Here is a 25605-nt window from a genome sequence, read left to right as displayed (position 1 = left end):
GTAGCAAGACTGGTCAATAATGAGAGAAACCACAAATTACCAATATCAGGAATAGAAGAAGGGATATCACTGCAGATCTTGCAGACCTTAAAGATGTGGTAGCATTATACCAATGATCATCACAACACCAACAAAATGAATACATTTCTGGACAAACACATCTTACCAACAATGACACAGGAAGAAAGAGAAAGTCAGAATAGTCCTATACCTATATAAGGTAGTAGTGAGCCAAGCATCAGCAGCACCTGGGAACTTAGGAAATGTAAAGCATCCCAAACCTAGAGAATCAGAATTGGGAGGAGGAACAGAGTATCGGCGAGTTGTACACTTGACCCTTGAACAACATGGATTTAAACTGCATGGATCCACTTATACAAAGATTTTTTTCAATAAATACTATAAGTGTATTTTATCTTTCTTATGATTTTCTTAATAACATTTTCATTTCTCTAGCTTACTTTATTATAAGTACAGTATATAATACATATAAGATACATGTTAATCATCTGTTTATGTTCTCAATAAGCCCTTGGGTGAATGGTAAGCTACTAGTAGTTAAGTTTGGAGGGAGTCAAATTTATGCATGGATTCTCAACTGAGCAGGGACTGGCATCCCTCACTTCCATGTTGTTCGAGGGTCAACTGTAGGAACTTCCTAGTGATTCTGATATTATTTAAGAATTCTTTGAATAACATCTTCCCACAAGAAACCCAGGCCTAGATGGTCTCACTGATGAATTCTATCAAACATATAAGAAAGAAATCATTTCAGCCTATAAAATCTCTTTGAGGAAATAGAAGAGGAGAGAATATTTCTCACCATTACTTTCAGACTCTACTCCCTTTACTGAAGATGTAAGAGATTTCTTTTACCTACCCTTTGATTCTTATTTTGAAGTGACTCCTGGTTTCTGTGGAATGAACCGTTCTGACACTAAGTGTCCAGGTGGCCACACTGCATGCCCTCAAGTAGGGAAATGTCTCTATTAACTGCCGTCTTTCTTGGCTTGCAGCCCTGAGAGGAGTGATTACCCACTTCTACATGAGGTAGCTAGCTAAAGCTCTCAGCTCCCTGTGAGGGCACCCACACACCGTGATTCTGCCCTACCCTTCACCCCCAAAACGTCCCTCCGACCACATCAGAGACTGGGACTCAGATACAAAAAGTGCTGATAAAAATCCATTGCCTGTCATGTTACTCCCTCTAAATAAATGCCAATACCACCTTCTTACATGTAGCTATTTTTCTTACTCATTCCTAAGTCTCAGCTCAGGTATCATCTCCAGCAACCTTTTCTGAACCCCAAACTGAGCAGAGCACTCCTCCTCTGTGCCTTTGCACCCCCATCAAAAACTTACACTGAAATTGCCTGCCTGGGTTGCTATCCCTCTCTCATATGCCTTTAGCTCCTTGAAGGTAGAAACCACATCTTGTTTTTTTTTAACATCACATAGTTGTTAGTAAATATACAGTAAAATGAAGAGTCAGACAAGCCAAAATCTACACCCATAAATAAAATATGCTTAACTTTATTTTACTCAATATTTTTGGTAGAACTCCACCCTTTAAATCACTGATGGGTGTGTTGGGTCCCTGCCCATTGACCTGTGCACTGCACAACTTCTCAGAGGGACCAACACAGCGGCAGTGAATGGATGACACTGCCGCTGAACCTTTGGCTACAACAGTTAGATTAGTTAGATTCCTTTTTTAAGGCTCGTTCTGCAGACCTGTACTTTGTCTTCACAGCTTTGTGGGTCAACCTAAAGCACAAGACAGCAGCCCCTCCGCCTCCGCCCATAACCGCAACCACCCCCCTGATGCAAGACCCTGAAGAATTCATCTCCTGTACAGAGGAAGTCCTTGAGGGAAGCCAGGTTTTGAGAGAGTTTTCAAGCAATCACTCTTAAAAAATATTTATTTTTAGAGCAAGGTAAAGGGAGTGAGAAGAGAAGGAGAGAAACACGGATGTGAGAGAGAAACATGGATTGGTTGCCTCTTGTATGTGTCCCGACCAGGACCTGGCCTGACCAGGTATCTATCTAACTGGCAACCTTTGCTTTGTGGCTTTGTGGGATGAGAGCCAACCAACTGAGCCACAGTGGTCAGGGCCAAGCTCTCACCCTTAATTATGATGAAGAATGGCATTCTGCGGTCATTAATTTTTGCTGGGAGGAAGGGCATTATATTAACAGTTAACATTTATTAAGTACTTACTATATACCAAGAACTCAGTCATATACCACACATCCCTCATCTCATTTAGTCCTTATCAACCACCCTATGAGTTAGGTACTATATTAATAGCACCCTGAGAGTAGGTATGTTTATCAGGCTGAAAAATCACAAGGTTAAGGAGGACAGGAAGTGAGATTTAAATTTGGACCTCTCGGGTCCCAAAATCCATGCTCATAGTGCCAAGGCCATTGCTGCCTTGTGTGCAGTTTTCTGGTACAATTATGCCCCTCCAACGTCCCATGCAAACCAATAGCAGTAGTAAGTCACCTATATCAAAAAGGGGGAACTATCCAGCCCAGCAACCTAAAGATCAAAAGTAACCTTTAAATATGATTCATTTTCCAACAAGAGACTAATTTAGGGGAAATTTATTTCTTTTCAAAATAATGATGCTAAATGGGAAGCAATTTAAGCTTTACAATGGCTTCATCAGAGCCTCATCTGTCAAATCCCAAAACTGTGCTCCCAGAACACATTTCTCAACACAGAGAAATCAGCAGTGGGGGTGGGGGGAATGCAGATGTAAAGCAAACAGGTGAAAGTATGGAGTTAGTGTGACCTAATGAGCACAAGCCATAGTCTTAATGGATAGCTGTGCGCATGCCCACCACCAACACCCTAACCGCCAACATCATTACCATCAGCAGCAGCAGCATCACCACCACAATCATCATCATCACCATCACTACCACCATCATCACTGTCACTGCCATCATCGTCATCATCATCACCATCATTGGTGTTGTTACTGTTAAGAAACTGCGTTATTATGTACTCTGTAGGAACAAGGCTTCTGCTTATCCATATAATAGGCACTCTTCACATTATCAAAAGCATTCTTTTTTCTATCTTTCTCTCTTGATAATGAGTCGGCAGTGGTGACTAGCAACTATATTAATATTACTAATAACAAGGAGGACATACAGTGGATCCAGAGACACATGAAAAGATGCTCAATATCGCTAGCTATCAGAGAGATGCTAACTAAAACCACAATGAGATACCACTTTACACTGGTCAGAATGGCCATCATAAACAAAGCAACAAATAACAAGTGCAGGAGAGGTTGTGGGGAAAAGGGGACCCTAGTTCACTGTTGGTGGGATTGCAGACTGGTACAACTACTATGGAAAACAGTATGGAATTTTCTAAGAAAACTAAAAATGAACATGCCTTTTGACCCAGCAATTCTACTATTAGGAGTATATCCTAAGAACCCTGAAACACCAATCCAAAAGAACCTATGCACCCCAATGTTCATAGCAGCACAATTTACAATAGCCAAGAGTTGGAAGCAACCTAGATGCCCATCAGTAAATGACTGGATCAAAAAGCTATGGTACATTTACACAATGGAATTCTATGCAGCAGAAAGAAAGAAGGAGCTCCTACCCTTTGCAACAGCATGGGTGGAACTGGAAAGCATTATGCTGAGTGAAATAAGCCAGGCGGTGAAAGACAAATACCATATGATCTCACCTTTAACAGGAATCTAAACAACAAAACAAACAAGCAAGCAAGATATGACCAAAGACACTGAAATACAAAACAGGTTGACAGGGACCAGAGGGGAGAGTAGAGAGAATCACAGGGGAAATGGGGAAGGATTCACAGGAACAAGTATAAAGGACACATGGACAATAATTAAGGTGAGGGGTGGAAATGGGAGGGAGGTGGGGAGCACGGGGAGGGGGCAGGGAATAAAAGATAGAAAACTGTAATTGAACAAGAATTAAATAAATAAAAGTTAAAAAATATTACTAATAACATAGTGCACTGGAATTAGTAAAATTACCACAAAATAATGGCAAATTTTTTTGAAATTATGGGTTTGGCATAACAGCAGAAGGATGATATGTACCTCACAGTCCATACTGTACATATCAGGTTCTTAAGCTATTTAATTGCTGTGATAATGCTAAGGAACACTCGGCTATGGTCTGAAAGATAAAATACAAATTAATGATTAAGGGACTGACCACAGAAAGGTCAACCCACAAGTCCTCCATTTGTATTAACAGTAGAGGGCCAACGACACAACCGGGACAGTCCCGTCCCTGGGTGGCAGAGCACTGCAGTCACAGACTCCCAGCAGGGGGTCTTGCCCTTGACTCCAGACAGACCCACACGGTCAGAGGCACTGCCCTGGCTCCCAGGCCTGCATCATTTCAAGGGCCATTTTTGTTGTCTGGGGTATAAGCAGGAATCCATTCTGATCTATATTGGGGCTCACTCTGTAGCTACTTGTTTTCCCTACAGTAACTATGATAATTTACTTTATGCACTCCCACATGGATGGAATGGGACTTCATGTACCAGGAAACTCGATTTGTCTTAATGCCTCCTGTATAACAATAAGTAATAACATCGAAGTGTTCCTTTTAATATCTATGACTTTGTGCTTTTTCGGGGATAATACAATATAACAGCATGGAGACTTGCAATTTTTGACTTGATTCAGGATAGAGTATACTGTATTTACAAAAACCAAACAATACTACCCCTTCCAGATAATGTCAAAAGCTCTTCTAATGCATGAGTAAAAGTGTTTTTAATTTTTTTCCTTATAAAATATAAATGCATCTAATATACCTGTCAAATCATATATGTCAGCTACAAAAACTATGAAGCAAAATTCATAAATCTGCCACATAAACAATGAATCATAGGTCAAAATTGTTAACATGATACTCTATACATTTACTTAAAAATACCCTATACATCTACTAAAGAAATACTCTGTACATTTCCTAAAAGCCAGGAAGTGCACTTAACACTTTCAAACATCACCGCGTTTCCCCCTCTCGCCAGCCCTCTCGCCAGCCCTCCGTGGGAAGCACCGCCAGCATTCCCTTTTGCGCAGATGAAGGAAGTGAGGCTGAGGGCAAGTTTGCTCAGCCTCGACACTGTTGACGTTTTGGACCAGATAACTCTTTGTTATGGTGGAGATGTTTTGTGCCTTGCAGGATGTTTAGCAGCATCCTTGACCTCTATCTACATGCCGGTAGGACACCCCAGTCCCAGATATGACAACCAAAAATGCCTCTAGATGCTACCAATATCCCCTTGTGTCAAAATCGCTCCCACTTGAAAACCCCTGACTTAAAGGGAGCAAGTCATTTACTGAAAGTCACACGCTTAGGAAACAGTAGGGCAGAAATTAGAAGCCAGGCATGCTGATTGTAAAGTGTATGCTATCCACCACTGATATATAGTGCTGGTCACTCTGTGATAGATTAAAGAACATAAATTTTTCTCTCAAAATAGGAGACTAAAAATGAAGATGAATAATGAGTGCCTTCCTGTGGAAAGATCTTCCACGACCACACCAGACTGGACCCTTCCACTTTGGGTTCTTAATTAAGGCCCATGGCCCAATGGCTATGTCCTTGCATAGCCCGCTCCCCTGCCCCACCCACCCCAACCGACTTTCCATCCTGTTACATGTGTCCCAAAAGACAACCATCAATCACTTGTTAAGGCTGATTCCACCCTTCAGTAAAAAAGACAGAGTTCCTGGCCTCAAGAAGCCCCTAAAGAACAGGGCCTATCTGCTTCCTGCCAGCTCCCTTGGCTGGTCCTGGACCATCTCAAAGTCCAGACCCTCCACACAGTGGCCAGTGAACTCTGGTTCTGCTCTGAGGGATTTCATAAGCCCTCAGAACTGAGCACTTTGCACATGCCAAAGACTTCCTCTGTGCTTCACATATACTGTCATCCTGGGCTCCCAAGAACCCTAGGAAGCAAGTATTATTATTTCCACTTGACCAAGAGCAAACGAAGGGTCCATTAAGTAGGGGAGCCTACCCAAGCACTGCACAGGATTTGCTCCAGGACTCAGATGGCAACCTAAGTGTTGGCAACTTCAATCCACTGCTCCTGAGCCAATCCTATGCCCTTCTCATGTTGTGGATGAACAAAGACTACAGGCATGCCTCTTCCAAAGCGTGTTCCGGTTTCGTCTACTACGTCCAGCTTGTTTAGAAATCTTCTTTCGGATCCCCCTCCCGCGTGGTCCCCAAACTATGGGAATAGACAACCTGGAGCTGAGTGTGACTCTCCCTGTGGAGGCAGAGGAAAAAATTCTGGCAGTGACCCCATGAACTTTGAAAAGGCTTTTTATCACATGAAATCAGAGGACAGAAAAATACAGGACAGGTTTCCTTTTAACGGATTCAAGTTTTGCTATTTACTTTTTACGCATAAAAAGTTTCCTATTCATGTATGACTGATTACATCGCTTTGCAGCACTTTAAGCTGTAAATTACTAGAATAGGCAACTTTGAAAAAAAGAAACTGGTGGAAGAGGTTAATGACTTTCACCCCTTCAGTCATATTATGCTTGGTTTTTGGAGGTTTTTTTTTTTTTAATCTTCATTAAACTTTCCCGAGAGCTTTAACTTTGGGGTTGAGGCCAAATTTGAAAATTTTCAAGTGTAAAATATGCTGATGAGAAAACTAAAGCAATTGATGAAGTAGAGAAGAGAATTCCAAAAGAGGAATTTTTCCGACCCTTTGATTTTACTCAGCTGTGGGCAGCCTCGGGGGGCGGGGGGGTGGGGGGAGGTTCCACAGCTGCAGCAAATGATTGAACCACAAGGATGGAAAGGGCTCACGAAGCTTTTGGTGTCTCCAAGACCTGCCTGGAAGGCCTGGCCCAACCACTTCTCTGCTTTGTGACTGCAATCAAGTCACTCACTTGCCCTGAGACCCTCACCTGTAAAACAGGGTCACTGCGAAAATCAAATAAGACAATGCATGTGGCGCACCAGGCGCACAGTAGACGCACGATGAATGTAATCAACAGGGTGTCCCTGAGACACATCTGTGTTGTTGTCAGCATTTGTGATCAGCCAATCATCCTTTTAATGGCCTTCTCATGATTAGCTCGAATTATTTAGGTGGCATTAGGAGTGTCTAAACCGAGAGTGATCTAGCTGGTGGCCAAAGGACCATTGTTACAGGGCCAGACATTGTCAACCACCCAGAGGCATCGTGTTTGTCGGCACAGCTTCCCTGTGCCTGTGATTCAGTCACAGGGCACAGAGAGTTTGCCATCACAACAAAAGCCGTTTAGTGGCTGGGCTTTCTTGTGGGAGGGAGGGCCTCAGGAATTCCAATCAGAGAACATCACTCTGAAGATGAAAGGGAATAGAGAAGTCCTCATGTTGAACCTCATCTCCTTGCAGATGAGGACACTGGGACCACAGAGGAGAATTTTGGCACAAAGTCCTAATCTGGTTCTTAATCTTTTCCCTACACCAGTGGTTCTCAAACAGAAGGGATTTTACCCTCCGGGGGTCATTTTTGGTCATCACAACTAGGGGAAGGGGGCCTGCTTTTGGCATCCAGAGAGTAAAGCCAGGGATGTTACTAAACATCCTACTATGCACAGGAAAGTCCCCAACTGAAAATATCAACAGTGCCAAGGTTAACAAGCTCTGACTATACCACTGGGCCCAGTGCCTCCACAGACTCCAAAAGCTGCTAGAAGTCAGACTTGGCCCCAATTCATAAGCTCTCAAAAATGACTGAACCAACCAAGTCAATTCTGCCTCTGGAGTGTTGCAGAACACTAGGATTAGGAGGGATTTAGACACTTGCCTACTCGGGCATCTCACAGTCTGGGCTTAACTTCTGAAGCAGTTACATGCCCAGCATGAGTGCCACTGAAATCTTAAATAGACAGGTCATTCTTACTGGAGATTCTTACCTTACTGGACAATGTAAGAAAATGATTCCCAGAACTATTTTAGCAAAACACTACAGAACAAATGGTGTACACCATGCAATTATCAAATATTCAGACTAAGGCACTGCAAATACATTTGACACTGCACTTAATATCTCTAGGATTTATGGTTCAAATGGAGAAAAGACAGAAATTGAAGCATTGATATAGAACTAAACAACTCTCTGAGTTTCCCCCCAAAGCTAGAGTTCCACATGGGAAGGACTTAAACAGAAAAGAAACTCAGGGTCAATGATCCAGGCAATTATGTCCTTCTTGATCTTGCCCCAGTTGCAAGTCATCTGGCTCTCTGACCTCACAGGACCCCACCCTGGCCAGTAGGAGGGACAAATTGAGCCTGGACGTGGGAGTATATGCTGATCATCAAAATACTGATGAGTCACTTATCAATCTCAGTTTATTTACCCACAGTTCCACCTGGTAATTCTGACTGTAGGTCTAACCCATGTTAGAAATACATGGATCATCTCAATCTGATTCACTCATAAATTCAGTCCACATTTAATAATTATGTCCAGGGCACTGTGCTTTTGGATAATATATTCCCTCCTCAATAAAATCACAGTAACACCAAGAAGAATAGCGTGCACCCAACTAATTCTTGTACACAGAATCAGTACAGCAGTAATTGGAAGAACAAGACCTCGTTTAGGTGGAAGATGGAGAAGGCTCCATGGAACGAACAATGGCATTTGAATTGGATCTTGAAGAAGAGACAGGATTTTAGCAGGTGAAAATGAGTACATCTACAATACCAGAAAGACTATTAATGAATAAAGGGTGATAGAAAACACGGGGCAAATCTGATAGGAGAGTCTGGGAGGCCTGCAACTCAACTGGAACCGAGGAGGAATGGAAGACAGTCACAGAGGCAAGGCAGGAGCACTGAGCTGCCATGGAGACAGACACAGATAGCTGAAAAATCCTAGACATGAAGATGATCTTCATTAGCCAAAAGAAAGCCAGTGGAGGTTGGCTTGATGGTGGTGGTCTTATTTTTTAAACACACATAACACAACCAGAGACACTGTGGACAAAGTAATCAGGCATGGGTGGGCAGAATGAGAAGACAAAGAAGCATAGTAAAGAGAATGGGTAGGCCCTGCTTGGAGCACTGTCCTGTACACAGAAGGACTGCGGGTCAATTTCCCATCAGAGCACAGACCTAGGTTGCGGGTCTGATCCCCAATTGGGGCACATGTGAGAGGCAATCTATCAATGTTTCTCTCTCACATCAATGTTTCTTTCTCTATCTTCACATTGATGTTTCTTTCTCTGTCTCTCTCTCCCTTTCTCTCTCTCCTACCTTCCTCTCTCTCTAAAAGCAATTAAAAAATGTCCTCAGGTGAAGATAAACAATTAAAAATTAAGAAAAAACAGATGGTTAGGAGGCTACTAAGCACTCTGGGAGATGGGTAATGAGATTGGACCAAGATCATGGGAATGAAAACAATGAGAAGGGAAAGCCCATGACCTGTACAAGAGACTCATTTACCATGGCTGAGGACAGAAAAGAAAAAGTTAAAATTAAAGAAACATACAGATGGAAAAACAAATAAAGTGACTCAAAAGTTTGGATCCTAACTGAGTGGGAGAATAGTAGTAATTATCAGACTTGACAGTGGAAGAGAAGACTGAATTGTGCCCAGATGATCCTCTGACTCAGAAAATGACAGCTCAATGCCAAGGTCATTCCTGCTACTAATTTCTAAATATACCACACAGACTCAGTTCTTGAGCTGCTTCCTACATCTCTCACCCTATCTAATTCCTAACTCCTGCGATGGAGTCTCTCTGGGTCTACCTCCCTGCGCCTGCCAACACAGCAGGAGAGTGACTGTGCAAGGCATGCGTGAGTGGCAGTCACCTGATACTCTGAACTCTGACCAAACTACCTGTATGGACTCTCTCGCCCTCCTTTACCCTCTGGCTATGTTTCACCTGAAATCACAGTTGTCATAGGTCCTTCCCTATGTTAACTTTCTTGGGCATCACCCTTTGTGGGATGACGTGTCTACCTCTGAGCTGTATTCTAGCCGGACCACTTAGCTGCTCTTTCAGGTCTGCCCTGACATCCTGCCCCTTCACTGCAAAATTGCCCTGATGGCAATCTTGGAATGTAAACGGGACATATTCTCATAGCTGGTGCACATGTTCTTACTACTTTGAGAAATTATCAGTTATCACAAGTATAGGAAAATGCTTTTCAAAGGACGTGCTTGTTTAGAAGATCCTTGGCTCTAAATATCAATACCGCAGAGGAAGTAGTGGTATGCAGGACTGGTTATCCATCGTACGTAAAAATGTATGCCTTGGTTTATCCAGTCGCCACTTTAACTTTTGCAATGAGTTATTTAGCTGTCATCTTTCAGTACAAAGGTGGAGGAAGGACAACGGTCCTCTGATTGAAACAGCTTTAGAATTAACCAGGCTTAATATGTCCTAGGAATGAAACCGGGGCACAATTCAGCAGAAGGTGCATCTGCTAACACAACGACACAACGGCTTAGAAGGCAACCTTCCCAAAGGGTGACAGCTACTCGCCTTCCACCCCCCACACAGACAATCTATTATTAACAGCAAAGGTGGTGGTGCTGTTGATGACTCATAAGTGTGCTGAGTCGTGAAGGCTGAGCATGGGCAGTCTTGACTGAGGGACTCAGTCAAGAGAATCATTTGCTGGATTTAATCAATTATTGGGCTTATCGAATGTGATTACTGAGCCACATAGAAGCCCGAGTGAAAGAAGGCATCAGACACTTGGGGAAAAAATAACTCCTTGTTTGCCTCGCAACAGAGAGAGGTCACTCTATTATCTACACATGTGATAGCTACTTAATGGATTATCTCACATATGCTTGTGTTCTGGGTTGTCTTCCTCCTAATACCCAGAATATTTTGAGCCACTGGTCCCTTTGAGAAAGAAAAGGCCTAAAGAATCAGCAAGAAGCAGGCTAACAGCTCTGTGTGGGGGAGGAGGGAGGTGTTAGAGGGATGGAGCAAAAAGGTAAAAGGACTCATGGACATGGACACCAGTGTGGTGACTGCAGGGGAAGGGGACATAGGGGGATAAATGGTAATGGGAAAATGCAATTTAAAAAACTTGGAAAAAAGAATCAGCAAGACATTAGTGGGGAATGCCTGAGGGAGGGGAGAGGGCTGGGTAGAGATGGACAAAGGTAGAAAAATGGGGACAACTGTAATAGCATAAACAACAAAATACAATAAATGAGGGAATAATAAAACTAAACAAGGAGAATCAGCAGGACATGTATTTTTAAAAGAATTAAAAACATGAAGAGAACAAAGAGAAAAGATTCTGGACTACCCCACTAGACTTGAATAAGCCCACACTTTCAAACACCTTGCAGAATAAGCAATACTATGGGACGCCTCTGTGGTCTAGTGAGAGAGGGGAGCATATTAGCTCCTCCCGACAGGCCCGGTTGTTCCCAACGCCCTTTGATGCTGACAGCTATCACAGCCCTTGCCATCTTCCATTATAACTGTTTTGTTCATGTGCATCTAACCTACAAACCTGTGTACCCCTTCACAGAGGCTGTCTTAAAGGCCTTAATTCTAGTATTTCCTTAAGCAAGCACATGGCAAAATAGTAAGTACTAAGTCAACTTTTGTTCAACTGAAAGATTTTTTGAGGCATTATGCAGGTGACTATCAGTATAATATGATCATCAAAAAGATGAGAGATGCCTTTGGCTAAATTGAACTGCTCACAGCAATATTTGTAGACTTATGGAATATGTAAATCAGATAGAGTCAGAACCAGAACTTGTACTTAAGCTACCTTAATTAACAGAGCTAGGATTCATCACAAACAAATCAACAGAAACCTCCACAGTCTAAAGATGGTTCCGCTTTCTGGAGTGGCTTAAAACCCCAACTCCTGATCATCCTAACCAAATATGTCTGTAGTCCAGACATGTGAAAACTAGAACCTGTGTCTGCAGAGGTCCCTTAGGTTTGTGGATGTGTCTTTATTTTTACCTCTGCCTCTGACTGTGCTGACCAATCAGCATTCCAGAGAATAATGAAATAGGGGTGTGTGTGTGTGTGTGCAAAAAACACTTCTAACATAGCTTCAGCTTACAACACCATATCTGATGGTATTTCCTTTCCTCGGAGGCAGCCCAGAACTATTAGATTAGTTCTAGGTAGTGGTTTTTATTTTGTACACGGTCTGATAGGCTTTCTCCAAGATACACACTTCTCAAAGGCAAACCTGACAACTCAAAGCTGCAGCAGTGTGAAAACAATCTGATGAGACTTTCACGAAGAAGTAGGGTTCCTGCATAACCCTCTCGAGCCATCAAACTTCCATTTCACCACTTCAGCAAATCTCCTGGAACAATTGGCCCCTGTGGACAAGACTCATTCATGGGACAAAAGGATGGTTCCTCTTCCTTGTGTTGATTTAAAGCCCAGCCCAGTAAGGTCTTCTGCAGCAAGGTAAAGCTCCTGGTGCCCGGGCAAACCCAGTTGAGGGTACTTATCATCCTTCTGGATGAAATTCTGGTGTTGGAAGGGACACATGCATTTCCCTTAATGCAAAAAGGGAGACTCACTGTCATCAAAACATCCCCTTGGGCTACGAGGATCTGCCTGGTACTCATGAAATACTTAAAAGATCTCAGCCTTGGTTGAGTTGTGATAGGCTAATGATGACTTTGAAAGTTAGTGGATTTTTTTTCTTCAACATGACTTTGAAAGGTGAATAAGTACATATGTGAAATTAAATCAGACAGCAAAAAAAAAACAAAAAAACAACAGTTTAAACAAAAGTAGATTAGTTTTGTACCCTGGCCTGTCTTTGACCTGATGTTCAAAGCAAATTTATGAGACCTCAAGTTTTTAATAATGTAACATTCATGTTATTCAGTCTTCTTTCATGAAGCCACCAGCTTTTTTGACTAATTATTAACTGAAGACTAATTATATAACTACATTTAGAATTCAATTAAACAGTTGCGTCCATACTAGTATGCTTGTCCCTAACATGTAAAACAAAACAAAACAAAACACAAACACTCCCAGTCCAAATAAAACATCAAACAAATAAGCATACATTCAAACAGACCAGCATCTGAGAGGTGGACCAAGATAGACTTAAAAGTGTCTACCATTCACCAAATGAGGTATCTACATACTTCAAATTTGTAGATCCCTGGAAAAGGCCTCAAGCAAGGTCATTCTGAAAAAGGCTGAAGGTTTGGTACATGAAGGACTCCTCAGATTCTGTAGTATCCTTCCATTAAGAGATGTAGTTGTGCCTCCGCCTCTCAAATCTGGGCGGGTTCTGTGACATCTTGACCTGTGAGATACAGGAGTGGCACTGCCAGGTAAGGAATCAGCAGCTCCCACTCCTTGTCTCTGGGAACATGTGGCCTAGAAAGCCAGCTTCCCTGTGCACTACCCCGAAACCACCACTCTGCAGGAACCATTTCGCATGTCATGGAAATGTACCTCAGTCCTCACATGGAAAACCAGTGGGGAGCGAGTGGCCATAGGCATAGGACCATGCCCGCCAGATAGGTTTTCCCATGGGGAATCAGGCCTGTACTGTACCCAGACTACTATGAGACTTGCTTTTGCTAAAAATCCCTCACCCTGAATTGAGGCAGCAAGGGTTTACTGCAACTTCCTAAAATCTGAGCTAAACCTCTCAAGTATGGAGTGTGACTGTTCAACCACTTTTCCCCTTGGTCTGCAACATCCTTCTCTTTGAAATAATTAGCAACATTCTTTCCTTTGCTATCTGTAAAAGGTAACCCCCTGCAGCGAACCTGTGCATAGTAAGTGAGGACTACCCTCCATGTAATGTACCCAGAGAAGCAATAAAAGCCTGTCCAGGCAGGGACTGAGCACTCTGGTCCTCTCGCCTTCTCTCCCTCGAGAGTGGCCATGCCGTCCCTTTTTCTCCACAGGACTTCTGTTGTCCATGTGTATTTGTTCATGTGCAGCCACAACATACATGGATCCTGCCAGCCAGGATCCGCCACACCACTCAGTAGGAAGCCCAAGCTCCATGAAGACACCCTGGAAGATGTTAGCCGTGTGGATAAAGAGAAAGAAGCAAGGAGCACCAGGCCCCCCACTTGTGAGTGAAGAAGCAGTCTTGAAAGTGGACCCCCATCCCCAGCAACCCCAGCTAACACCAGATTCAAACCACTCAGCAAAGTCCTTCCTGAATTCCTGAGCCATGAAATTGTGAGCAAACAAAATCAGTTGTTTTAAGCCCAATGTTTAAGAATAGTTCATTACTCAATGATACATTAGTAGAGATGGATCGATCTCATACAAAAATATGTGGGTGATTAAAAATAGAGTTCAAACCAATCTTCTTTTAATTTGTACTTTACATGACTTCAGTGAAGTGGGTGCAAGACAGTCTGGTTTGGTTGGCTTTTTTTACATCAACATAATAAAAAATGCAACAGCATTCACGTCAGATGTGCAAAAATATGCCTTCAAATGTAATCGACACAGTCATTTGAAACTTGACGGGTTTGAGCAGCTCTCTTGTAAGACTCCCTCTTGCTGCCCTTTCACCTCCCCTTAAAGTCAAACTGAGGCAACGGGGAACCATGTCACACCCCAGGGTCACTACATGACCCTGTGAAGAGTGAAAAATTACCTTTTACTCTTGAAGACTATTATGCCCTATAATTTGAGTGATTAATTTACATCCTGCTCAGTGGTTCATATCCAATTACTACCATGAGCCCAGTGAACCTGAATAAGAAAATTATTTAGCCATCTGTATAAGCTCAGTGTATTTTGAAAAGTATAGCAACCTCTAGGAAGCTTTAGAGTACAGTCTATTTTCTCTCAATGGTTGTGCATCTCTATAATGCGTATGAAACTGACACATCACCACTTTGGACTACAGACTTTATTTGGGAGCCACAGGATATAGGAGTCTTTGCTATGAGACAATCAAAAATAAGCTTTCTAAAATAACTGACATAGTAACTTCAAACTTGATGCCTTGGAAAAGGTATCGTTAAAGTGGTCATCTGAAAGGCAACACTGTCGATACCTGTTGGCATTCTCACCACACCAGTGATTCTTGATCTGAATGTGATCTGTTTAAAGCTATAACACCAAAGTCAAATGCAGTACAATCAATAAAAGCAGACACAAGTCTTTAGAGTGCGGGCTTTGAATGCATAGACCTTCTGGTGAACAGAAGGTCTATGCGATTCTATCTGTTTGCCATATGCTTTCCAAACTCTTCTCAATAAAACAGTGATGGAGGGTGATGATGGACGCTACTCTTCTTTATTTGTTTAAAGATTTTATGTATTTATTTTTAGAGAGAGGGTAAAGGAGGAAGAAAGAGAGGGAGAGAAACATCAGTTGGTTGCCTTTCACACACCCCAACACAGGCACGTGCCCTGACGGGGAATGGAACTGACAACCTTTCAGTTTGCAGGATGATACCCAACCAACTGGGCCACATGAGTCAGGGCAGATGATACTCTTCTTTAAACCACCCTTTCCATGGTGAAATCAAAAGGACCATCACTGCCCTTCAGGAAATTTGAACCTATGCTTTGAGCTCAATAGCACTTTGCCAGCGAACTAGGCAAAGAAGAACTCAAACACTAAAAAGTACAATTAATAATCCTTTTGTGCTCCCACCCATAAACCTTCAGCACACACCACCACCCCAGCCCAGCTCAGCCGCTCTCTAGCCAAGGTTTTAATAAAATCACCAGACAGCTCAGCAGTAACAAGCTTTTTAGCCCACCAGGGCCACTTTCACGGGAAGGGAGACACTTACTGTGCTACACTAAGTGCCTACGATCAATTTTTAATCACAACAGCAGTAGAGATCCAAAGAGAAAGCAGGCAACTCACTGAGAGGGAACCAGGAGACTGTTTATTACAAATGAACTTCCACCAGGAGCCAAATCTGCAAAGAGTTGTGCCCCAAATGACTCGACCAACCAGCTGCCCTTTCTCAGAAAGAGGCTCTTACCTCTGGGACGTTTTCTTATATTTTCTCCTGTAGGAAAAGAAGCATAAACACATATCAGGAAAGGGTTGGCAATAGGCAGTGGGTTAGAAAAAGCTTCGGCAGGGATGGGCGCTAGGGAACACTTTGCAGAAGGTGCTCTCTGTGAGGTTTGGGGGTCTCACAGTCCAGCTCAAAGTCTGGGATAATCGTGTTATTTTGTGGCCAGGCGCATAAAACCATAGCCTTGGCAGTGACAAAGAGCAGCCCAAGAGCTCAATGGCTCTGCCCCCTATGTTTTTCCCTTTCCCCTTGGAAGGCACTGTAGCATCTTGGCTGAGGTCAGCTTTAAAGAGAGCAAGATCCAGGCTCAAATCTCAGCCCTTCCATTTATCAGACTCATGGAGTTGTTGAGGAGTAAATGACCAGCAGCTTATAAAGCATTTCTTTCGCTGGCATGTATTAAATAGTCAATAGCTATTAGCTGTCTGTACTGTCACTATTGTTACTATTACCCACATGGTGTAGCACTGAAGTCCCTTTAAAGTTCTGCCTTTTCAAATGTAAATACATAATCATGCAGCTTAGCCATGCGATCAGACATACGAGCTTCAGAAAAGGAAGAGGACAATGAGAAAGACTAGAAGGGGAAGCCAGAAGCCATGAGAGGAGCATTAACACTGTGCTGTGGGCTCAGTCTGGAAGGTCACCCCCCCCCCGCCCCCGACCCCAGGAAGCAGGAGTAACTGAGCTCTGTGCACCTCTGCTATTCCCAGCACTCCCTTAGCCTCCAGCAAGGGTGTCTGCATCTGTCAAATGGGATAACACCTACCCTGGCTAGCTCACCCAGGTCATAGTGGCTAGCCCATCCAAGGGGGAAGTGGCTATACAAGTTCATTTTCCCGGTATCCCAATGTGGTTCGTGTCCGAGTCAGGTTTTACAGACTGAAGACTCACGCTCAGGAGAGTTGTAATAGGCTCTTCCCTGCGGAGGTTAGAGGAAGAGCATCCTCAGGAAGTGCCATGCTCCCTGGGGGCCTCAGTTCCACACCTACTTGCCCATTACAGTCACTGCACCCAGGAAGCCAAGCCACTGATTTGTTAACAGAGGGGTGTGTTAAACACTTCCAAATAAGAACAACAAGTGCAGCTGTTTCGAACCCAGGCTCCCTCTAACCTGTCGCATCTCTGTTCATGTGAAGACATCCACGGCAGGGCCAGGTGTTAAGTGAAGAAGCAGCACAGCACCCGGGGCCCCCAGGGCGACCCTGCTGGAAGGGCAGAGGTCCCCGTTGATCTGAAGGAAGCACGCGATGACAACCATGACCCCAGGGTAACGCGTTAATAGGCCACTTCTTCTCTTTTCGCTTGTAAGAACCTTCCACGTTTTCTTTTTAAAATGAGCATTTTGAACAGGATTAGAAACAAACATGAACTGTTCATACACCTGTATATACCTAGTCGCATACACACAGCACTGTATGAATATACAGAGATATTTACATGTGTGAATCATATAATAGGGAAGGGATCAGCTAACTGCATCAGCTATAAAGTGGGAATAATCAGAGCACCTCTCTCAGGAGTTTGTGGTGAGAAATCAATGAGAAAACCCCACCCCCTGACTGTCAGCTCCCCAAAGGCAGATGGTCTTCGTAAGCTTCCCTGCTGCACCCGCAGTGTCTAAAACAGCACCTTGCATTTCCTGCAAAAGCTGTGATGTACAAGCGCTGACCATCCACTCCCTGACACATGGACCCTATTGCCAGTGCAACGCACACTCTCCAGGCAGTACCCAAGGGCAGCAATGGTTTCATCCGCAGGCTCCTAGCACAGGGGCGAGCCACGGGTGTGCCCACATGCTTGATCCTTGTGAGAACTGCTGTCAAATGAACTGGGTTAAGGAGTCTCAGCGGGACCAGAAAATAGCCCATTGAGAATGCAAGGACCAGAGGTAAGAGGGAAGGAGCACCGGCCAGACGGATACCCTGGCTTCTACCCAGAAGTCCAACTCGTTCTATCAGCAGAGGGTGTCTTCAGAGGCCAGAAGAAGACAACGGTTGCTCTTGGCTTTCACACAATTCTCCCAGCATTTGCTCAGGACTATACAATGGCACTTCTCAGAGTGCCAAGAAAAATCAGAGATGAACAAATATAAGCACGGCTTCCATTTTCAGCACCTGCTAGTCATGAGGCACTTAATGTACATTGCTACTCCTCACAATAACTCTAAGATCCACTCTCTGAAAATTCGAATTCTAAAAGTGGAAGTTAAGACATGTACCTAGAGTGTTAGTTTATTATAACAACCAATGGGATGGATGGTTAAAGAAACTTTTTGAAAGAGGTAATCTTGATTCAGGTGGGCTTCAACAAGGAGAAATACGTTGAGTAGGAGGCAAGCAGGTAAGAAAGGCATGCCTGGTAGCCTCACCCCAGCCCAGCCCAACCCGATATGGGGGTAGAGAGCAGGTAATAAGGCTGTAGACAAAGTTTTCCAAAGTAATAATATTTGAACTTACGTTTTTTAAAAGATCATACCTGGTAAAAGGGGTAACCTCTTACATTGCCTTGTCTTTGACTACATGGAAAGACAATAGGGTTCTGGGCTGGGGTAGACCTGGTTCAAAAGCCAGCTTCCCCTCCTTTCTAGCTATGAGACCTCAAGCAAGCTGTATGCAAAATCAAACTTTAGTTTCACATCTGTAATGTGGAAGGAATTAACTCAGAGGATATAATGTATTGAATTTGCCAGGTACTGTGAATGCCACATAAGGGGCATCCTAAACATTTTAGGTCCCTTGACCCCTTATTTTGAGCTTCTTGAGGTCAGAGTTCTTATCATATGGGCCCTTATCCCAAGGGCTTGCACATGGCTAGCACACAACCAATGCCTATTGGCCAAATAAATGAATCATTTGCACCTGCCACTCACACCTACCAAAATATAGGTTGTGCATTTGGCAGACCCAAAGAGAGACCGAACATCTGCCTTTTCAGTCCAGCTCACTTTCCTGACACTCAATCCCCACCTTCACAGATGCATTCTTGGCTTCACCAGCCCTTAAGTCCTCCCTCCCCATCTTGTCCCGCTGAAACACGGACAGCCCTCAAGTCAAGAAAGACCCAGTTCAAAGTGTCACTATTCTGGAGTTGGAAGGTCAGCAGTTAAATAACAAGGAAAAAATGCATATCATGGAAACTACCCCATTGCAGGCCCTACTCATCATTCAGTTCTCCGTGGACACATCGCTTCCTCCTGAAAACTTCCTCGGGCCTCCCAAACCCAGCAACGCCCCCTCTGTGTGTCACTCCCGAAAGTTAGGACCTGTTATGCTGGTGCAAAAATGTTGGCTTGTCCAGTACCTGCTAGTGTTTCTCCCTTGCCTAATGCAGTGCTTGGCAAATGGCAGTTGCTCATTTACAGTCATGGAATGAATGAATTTTTAAAAACTAATCCCCCAAATGCTTTCTTTCTACTCATGTCCCCTCTGTTTGCTGATGATTTGTGACAAGTCGAGAAGACACCTCCCACAGACCTGCACTTCACTTTGTACGTGAGGGAAGGGAGGCTCAGGGAGGTTAAATAACCTGCCTAGTGATACAGAACCTTCACATGGTTGAGATGGAAAGCAAACTCAGGCCTTCGAAGAAACTTGGAAAAATAGACAAAGAAGTCAAAGGATGCCAGAAGGAAATGTAGACACTAGACAGAAACAAATAAAACCAACAACAATAGAGCATACTGGGTTCTTTCCATCCAAACACAGGAAATGAGCTGAAAAAGAACCCAGTTTATTTCTGGCCTTTTGTTTTTAAAAAACGTCAACAGAATGTACCCCTGATCCATATCCTGAAAGACCAAGGGAATGTTTTTAAATGGTCTAGCTTGGTGTTTCAAACTTACTTTCACTGTGTAAATTTTTTTTTAAACTGAAACAGCACATCACTTATTCCAAGATTCGTGGCGCTAGTTGGAGCTGATGGAGACAGGAGGGAATGACCTGGAGCCGCTGTGTTCTGGGATGTAGCAAAACCCTCAGCATCATGGCGGGTCGTGCTCGCGGGGCCAGGCTGAGAAACCCGTGTCAGTGGGGACCTAGACCAGGGCCTTTCCAACTGTCCGCCAGAAGAATCTCTGCCCTTCACACATACAGGCACACACACACACACACACAGTGTTGGTCTGTTCATTCATTTAAGGAGAAGCATTACAGCACAATGCTTAGATCACTTGCCTAATCCCAATTCCTTCTCCAATGTACTGTGTCCTATAAGTCATGTGAACTGTAGCAACTTGCATCTTGTTCCCAACCACGAGTCCCCTCATCTGTAAAATCTGGGTAACAATAATGCCTGCTCACAAGGTAAGGTGAGAGCTGAATGGAAAAATGGATCTAGCTATTCACATTTAGCTAGATTAACACGGTGCTGGGTATCCAGTACATGTCCAGGAGAGAGCCAGTGATTGCGTTAATAACAACAGCATGGAATAAATAATAATGGTATTGTAATTCCAAAGGTTTCCAAATTTTGCTCTGGAAAAAAGCCTTTCATTGATTTTTTTTAAGTAAAGAGAAAAGGCTAAAGATCAATTTCTAAAGTGGAACACCGAATACCCCCAATTCTCCCTGTCTTAAATACTTGAGCCACAGAGAAAGCGATGCTACTCTCAGTGCTGCTAAGAGAAGGAGCTGAAACTCCATCCAGCCCCCACTACCCCTCCACGCCCAAGGGACTGCTCAGGCTGTACACCAATACCCCCGCATGCCAGTGGTCCCATATTCAGGGACCACTGGCATGCACTTGCCTCTGTTTTGACATGGTGGGCCATTGCTCTGACAGCAAAAAAAAGAAAAGTAAAACTGGGTATTTAAAAACTGGACACCAGAATAATCCCTAGAAATATCTAAAATTATCTTTCTATAAAGATCCTGTTTATCAATAAATCCCTGAAAACTGAAACCCCATGAGCTGCTTACACAGAGTCCCTAAGCATCCTCCCAAAGTTGTAACCCCGTGCCGAGATAACAGGCACTATAACAAGAATTAGTGATTGACCCATGTCCGCTTACCTAGTAAGCAAATTAAAAGATTCCTGGGTCTTCATTGAAAAATCAATGTCTGTTTAAGTCCGGAATGTTTCCAGGGAACTGTGGATTGCCCAAGAAGTGCCAGACGGGTGTGCATGTGTGTGTATGGGACACTCCCGTACAGAACAAGGGAAGTGGTGAGCTCAAAAATCAACCCTCAAAGGCTTCAGTCCCTGTGCATCCTGCTGATCACATTCTGACACGTGGGTACTGAGACCAGAACATCACCAAAGGGCAAAAAACACCAACCTGTAATATTTTAAAAGGTTCCCCAAAGCTCTCCATGGCTGCATCATCCAGCAGAGGCTTCTGGACCCTGACCTTCATTTCACCTCTCCTGGCCCCAGTCAGGGAGAGAAGGATGAAACTAAACCAGCATAAGGGACCACTGATTCTGTCCACAGTGAACTTGAACCTACCTGCCTGGAGGCAGAGTAGAGATAGCAAAGACACAGCAAAAAACAAACAAACAAACAAACAAAACCAGTGGGGTGGGAGCCAGGATGCTGTTGAGGGGCTTTATTAGCTTTTCGATGGCCAGGAGTTCTCAAAGTACTGGGCACACCCACAGTCCAATGTAAGTTTCCCATACTCCCAAGTGAAACACAGGACTGGGGAATCAATCCTGATAGCCTGGACACTGGGAGGCAATTAAGCACCAGTGTGACAATACGAAGTGCCTGGCAGTCTCTCACTTTCTAAAAGGGAGTGTCTCTGAGTAAGAGCCATATGGGCGCTGCAATCATGAGGTTTATAAATAGGCTTAATATTCAAACAAGCTGGCTTAGAAAAACCAAAACTTGTGTTCGGTTTCTAAGTTGACAGCAAGCTACCTCCCACTTGGGAGCACAAGAAGGTTTCCTGGTTTGGGGAGCTGAATATGTTAACTACGACACACAGGCACCATGAGAAACCCAATTCTGCCTGGAGTGTTCTTCAAGGTTTCTGCCTAATGATGACTCACTCTGTTCCAGGTCCCAGCAGATCCCATCTCCATGCTTCCTTCCTGATCTCACTACTGCTGCAGATGCACCAACAGCTTCGGAAATTTCGGTTCTCAGCCCCGAGTCTCCTCAAGGGAGAGGAAATTGGAGGACAGACTCAGAAAAACAAAGACCGCAGCAAGACTCATGGAGTTAACTACGTGTTCACAGAAGTTCAGGTCACGTGGGACTCACTCGTGGGAACATGGACCAAGGTAAAATGCCACAAATACCCAGGAAATGAGAGAGGGTCTGAACGACCATCTGATCCTCTAGTTTTGTTTTTCATTGGCAAGTGGGATGCAGACTGAATAGAACTAGGTATCTCTAGAAACATCTACTGAATCTGTCTTAAGTCATTTGTCTGCCCTACAGGTTGCTGAGGATGTTTCTTTCATTCCTACCGTGACTTCATTTCCCTGACATGTACATTAAAACCTACATTTGCAAAGCAATGTATATTAATTGCTTGATGGCCAGTCCCATATTTTGAACAAGTAAATGCCATGAGAAAGTATATATAAATTGCAGTTTCCTGATGCTGTCCAGCAACTGTGGGAGGGGTGGGGGTGGGGAGAAGATATTGGAAAAAGCAAGAGCCTCTTTTCTCTTACTAGTTTGAGTATTTCTTAACTGATGAGCTACAGATAAGAGAATCCATGCAAACAATGATTATATATTTTCCTGCTTGGCCAAAGATCCAAGGCAAGACAACAGACAAAACATAACGAAATGACAGACACTCACTTCCACCTGGAATAACCCAGTAGTTAGGAAAGGGATGTGTTTGTTTACATTTTCTAAAGAATTTTCTGCTAGGTTTCCTATTGGGGGAAATCGTTCTACAGATGCACGCCCTTTCATTCAGCCACTTATAAAAGGAAGATCATATTCAGGAACAGCAACTCCCAAAATGCAAAACTCCAACACGTTTAAGGGATGAGACACAATAGAAATGAAGGAGGCCATTGATGGTGTGGTTTGGGGGTGACAATGGTGAAGCTGAAGGAAGAGAGGAGGCTCGTGTGAAACAGAGCTGTCAGTAAGACGATCAAGTTTTGATTCACTCCTGGAAGCAAACGTGCTTCTCTCTGGTGCTGGTGGGGCAGTGGAAGGAGGAGAAACCTTTAAGGAGAAGGTTCAGTTGGAACTAAGCAAACCCCCAGGAAGCCCCTCCAGAACAGGCCATCTGTACCTTTCGCACAAGCCTATCTCTTCCCTGCTCTCCCAAGCCAGACCCTGGTCTGTCTGCAGACAGCTGGCCAGACCCAGAAATCAAATCTCCCGGTCATGCCTGGATCTCTCCCAGGCCTGGGTTAAACATTCCAGTGCTCGGGTTACTGTCTAGCAGGCCCCTCGTTGGGACCCCTCCCCAAAGAGCTGAAATCCTCCTCTGGCAAGCAAGGCTTGTAAAGCAGACCAAGCAAGCACTGTAACAATCTATCACTCAGGGCTGAAAAATGAGCTCATCAGCAGCACCAGTGAGAAACTGTGGTAAGGTTTTTAGAGAAACAAAATAGGAAGTAAACTCCATGCTTCTAGAAGTCCAAGTAGTACTTTTTTGCATAAATGATGTGTCCCTTGATTCACATGTTTACCGCCACTTGCTGTGTTACAAGCACAGCAGAACTGCGTGGGTGGAGGGGGAAGAGGTCACTTTTTGTGACCTCTCCCCTGGGAGCCTGGCTTCCAGTTCGATAAACATCAACGACAAAAGGCTGAAAACAAAAATGTCTCTCTGTCTCTGTGACAACGCTGCCAAAGTGGAGAAAAACCCAGAGGATGAAGACAAAAACCTCCCTCTTCGAAGATCTATCCTTGGAGTTAGGGAACGGCGAAGCTTTTGAAATTGAATTAGCCTGAGTGTTGCTCCAATGCATTGTCTGCCTTGTTTTTCCCCAAGAAGACATAGCCAGAACAAAAACTGTGACTTCTTCCCCGTAAAACTTCAGCAACCAGCCTCATTTTCTAAGCCTTTTCTATCTACTCCAGGAGTACCTCATTCTCAGTCTCCTTTCAGAAGCCCTTCCTCCCAACCATATAATTCCACTCAGATGTGGTATCTAAAACAAGCAGCAGCAAATAAATACACAAACTCGCAGACACAAACCACAGGAGGAGGGAGGGTGGGGAAGGAAGAAGGTAAAGGAGGTCAAATGTACGGGGACAAAGGGAGACTAGGCTTTGGGTGGCGAGTGCAAATGTACAGAGTACACAGATGTTGGGTTGTAAAGTTGTACGCCTGAACCTTATGTAATGTTATTAACCAATGTTACCCCCATAAACTGAATTTAAAGAAAAACCTACTCCTCGTGGAAAGCAGCTCTTGGCAATTCACCATTTCGGGTGAATTGAAGTTGCCAGAACAGCTCCTTGGGAGCAGAAGTCCTTTCTCGTCCCTCTGAAGCTTTCCCTCCTGGGAATAGCATCTGGACACAGATGCCGTGAACGTTACCAATTTAAGTACGGCAAAAACGAGGCCAAAGTCCACAATAGAGACCAACAACAACAACATCCCATCAGCAGAGGCAGTCCTTGGGGCCACAGGGAGCGCCTTGCTGTCATCCAAGCTCCACTGAGCATTGGGACCGCACTCCCGTGAGCTACAGTGCCGGACTCTGAAAGCACACCAAGACGCCCCGGAAGGGGGTCCAAACAATTTTTTCATTGTTTTAACCATGCCCAATTTCAGTCAGTGGTTTTATAGACAAAATGGCAGTTTTAAACAACATGTATAAAGCTTGATTTATAGTCATTAATCCCTAAGATTTCTCAAAGGCACTACACAGGCCCCTATTCATGAAAGCTTCTAGCTCACAATTCCTAATAGTTAGCAAATAAGGTTTGCAAGTAACAGCCACCTGGAACAAGATACCATACTTTGGGGGCCGGGTTAACTGATAGGTAGTGTAAGACTCCTCGGTGTCATCCTGAGACAAGAGTCAGAGCAATAGAGACAGAAAAGTGGGGTGGGGGGAGATCAGTCTGAACTTAAACTATTAGTAAAGCACACCTGGAAGTAGCTTTCAAGGATCACTCTTTTGCTGCTGGCTATGCTCAGCATGTCTCTAGGGCAGCGGCTTCCACCTTCTTCATCCTGTGGCACACACAATGCAGTCACTAGAACTCTGCGGCGCACCGAAAAATGTAATGTAATGTAATGTAATGTAGCTATAATTTGATTCATTCACACCAGACAGCTGTTGGTGTATTGGCTTCTGTCATTTTTTCTTTAATTTGACAAGCTAAGGGAAAAGAGGTCAGTGCCCCTGACTAAATAGTTAGACATTGCATGTTTCAGAAATTCTTGTGGCACACCTGTTGAAATTGCTGCTGTACAGTGAGGGAAAAGCCTTGGTTATTTAAGCATTGTGGTTGTTTGGACTCTGGATAAACAGAATTTTAAGGTCTTTGGATAGCCAACAGTGACTTTCAGCTGAGCAGTCAACGCAGTCTCAGGGTGACTGTCTAACAGGGGTGTCCAACCTGCGGCCTGCGTGCAGCTCAGGGTGGCTGTGAATGCGGTCCAACATAAAATCATCAATTTACTTAAAACA

General features: G+C 43.9%; 1 protein-coding gene across 10 annotated transcripts in view; it reads right to left on the bottom strand.

The window, feature by feature from the left end:
• The window catches only part of PDE1C (phosphodiesterase 1C), a 424272-nt gene that overhangs the window by 199969 nt on the left and 198698 nt on the right, over positions 1–25605 (bottom strand). For 4 of the 10 annotated variants that reach the window (XM_037041183.1, XM_037041184.1, XM_037041185.1 and 1 more), the window contains one exon: positions 15997–16023. The exons of the other annotated variants lie outside the window; for them this stretch is intronic. In XM_037041183.1, coding sequence (XP_036897078.1) covers positions 15997–16023 — 27 coding nt within the window. The remainder of the gene's footprint in view (positions 1–15996; positions 16024–25605) is intronic. 10 annotated transcript variants of the gene reach the window in all.

The sequence above is a fragment of the Sturnira hondurensis genome, unplaced genomic scaffold (assembly GCF_014824575.4).
Source record: "Sturnira hondurensis isolate 20B ecotype Veracruz unplaced genomic scaffold, ASM1482457v3 Scaffold0002840, whole genome shotgun sequence".
In the NCBI taxonomy this organism is placed as follows: Eukaryota; Metazoa; Chordata; class Mammalia; order Chiroptera; family Phyllostomidae; genus Sturnira; species Sturnira hondurensis.
The sequence above is the reverse complement of the archived record's forward strand: the minus strand, read 5'-3'. Positions and strand labels throughout refer to the sequence as shown.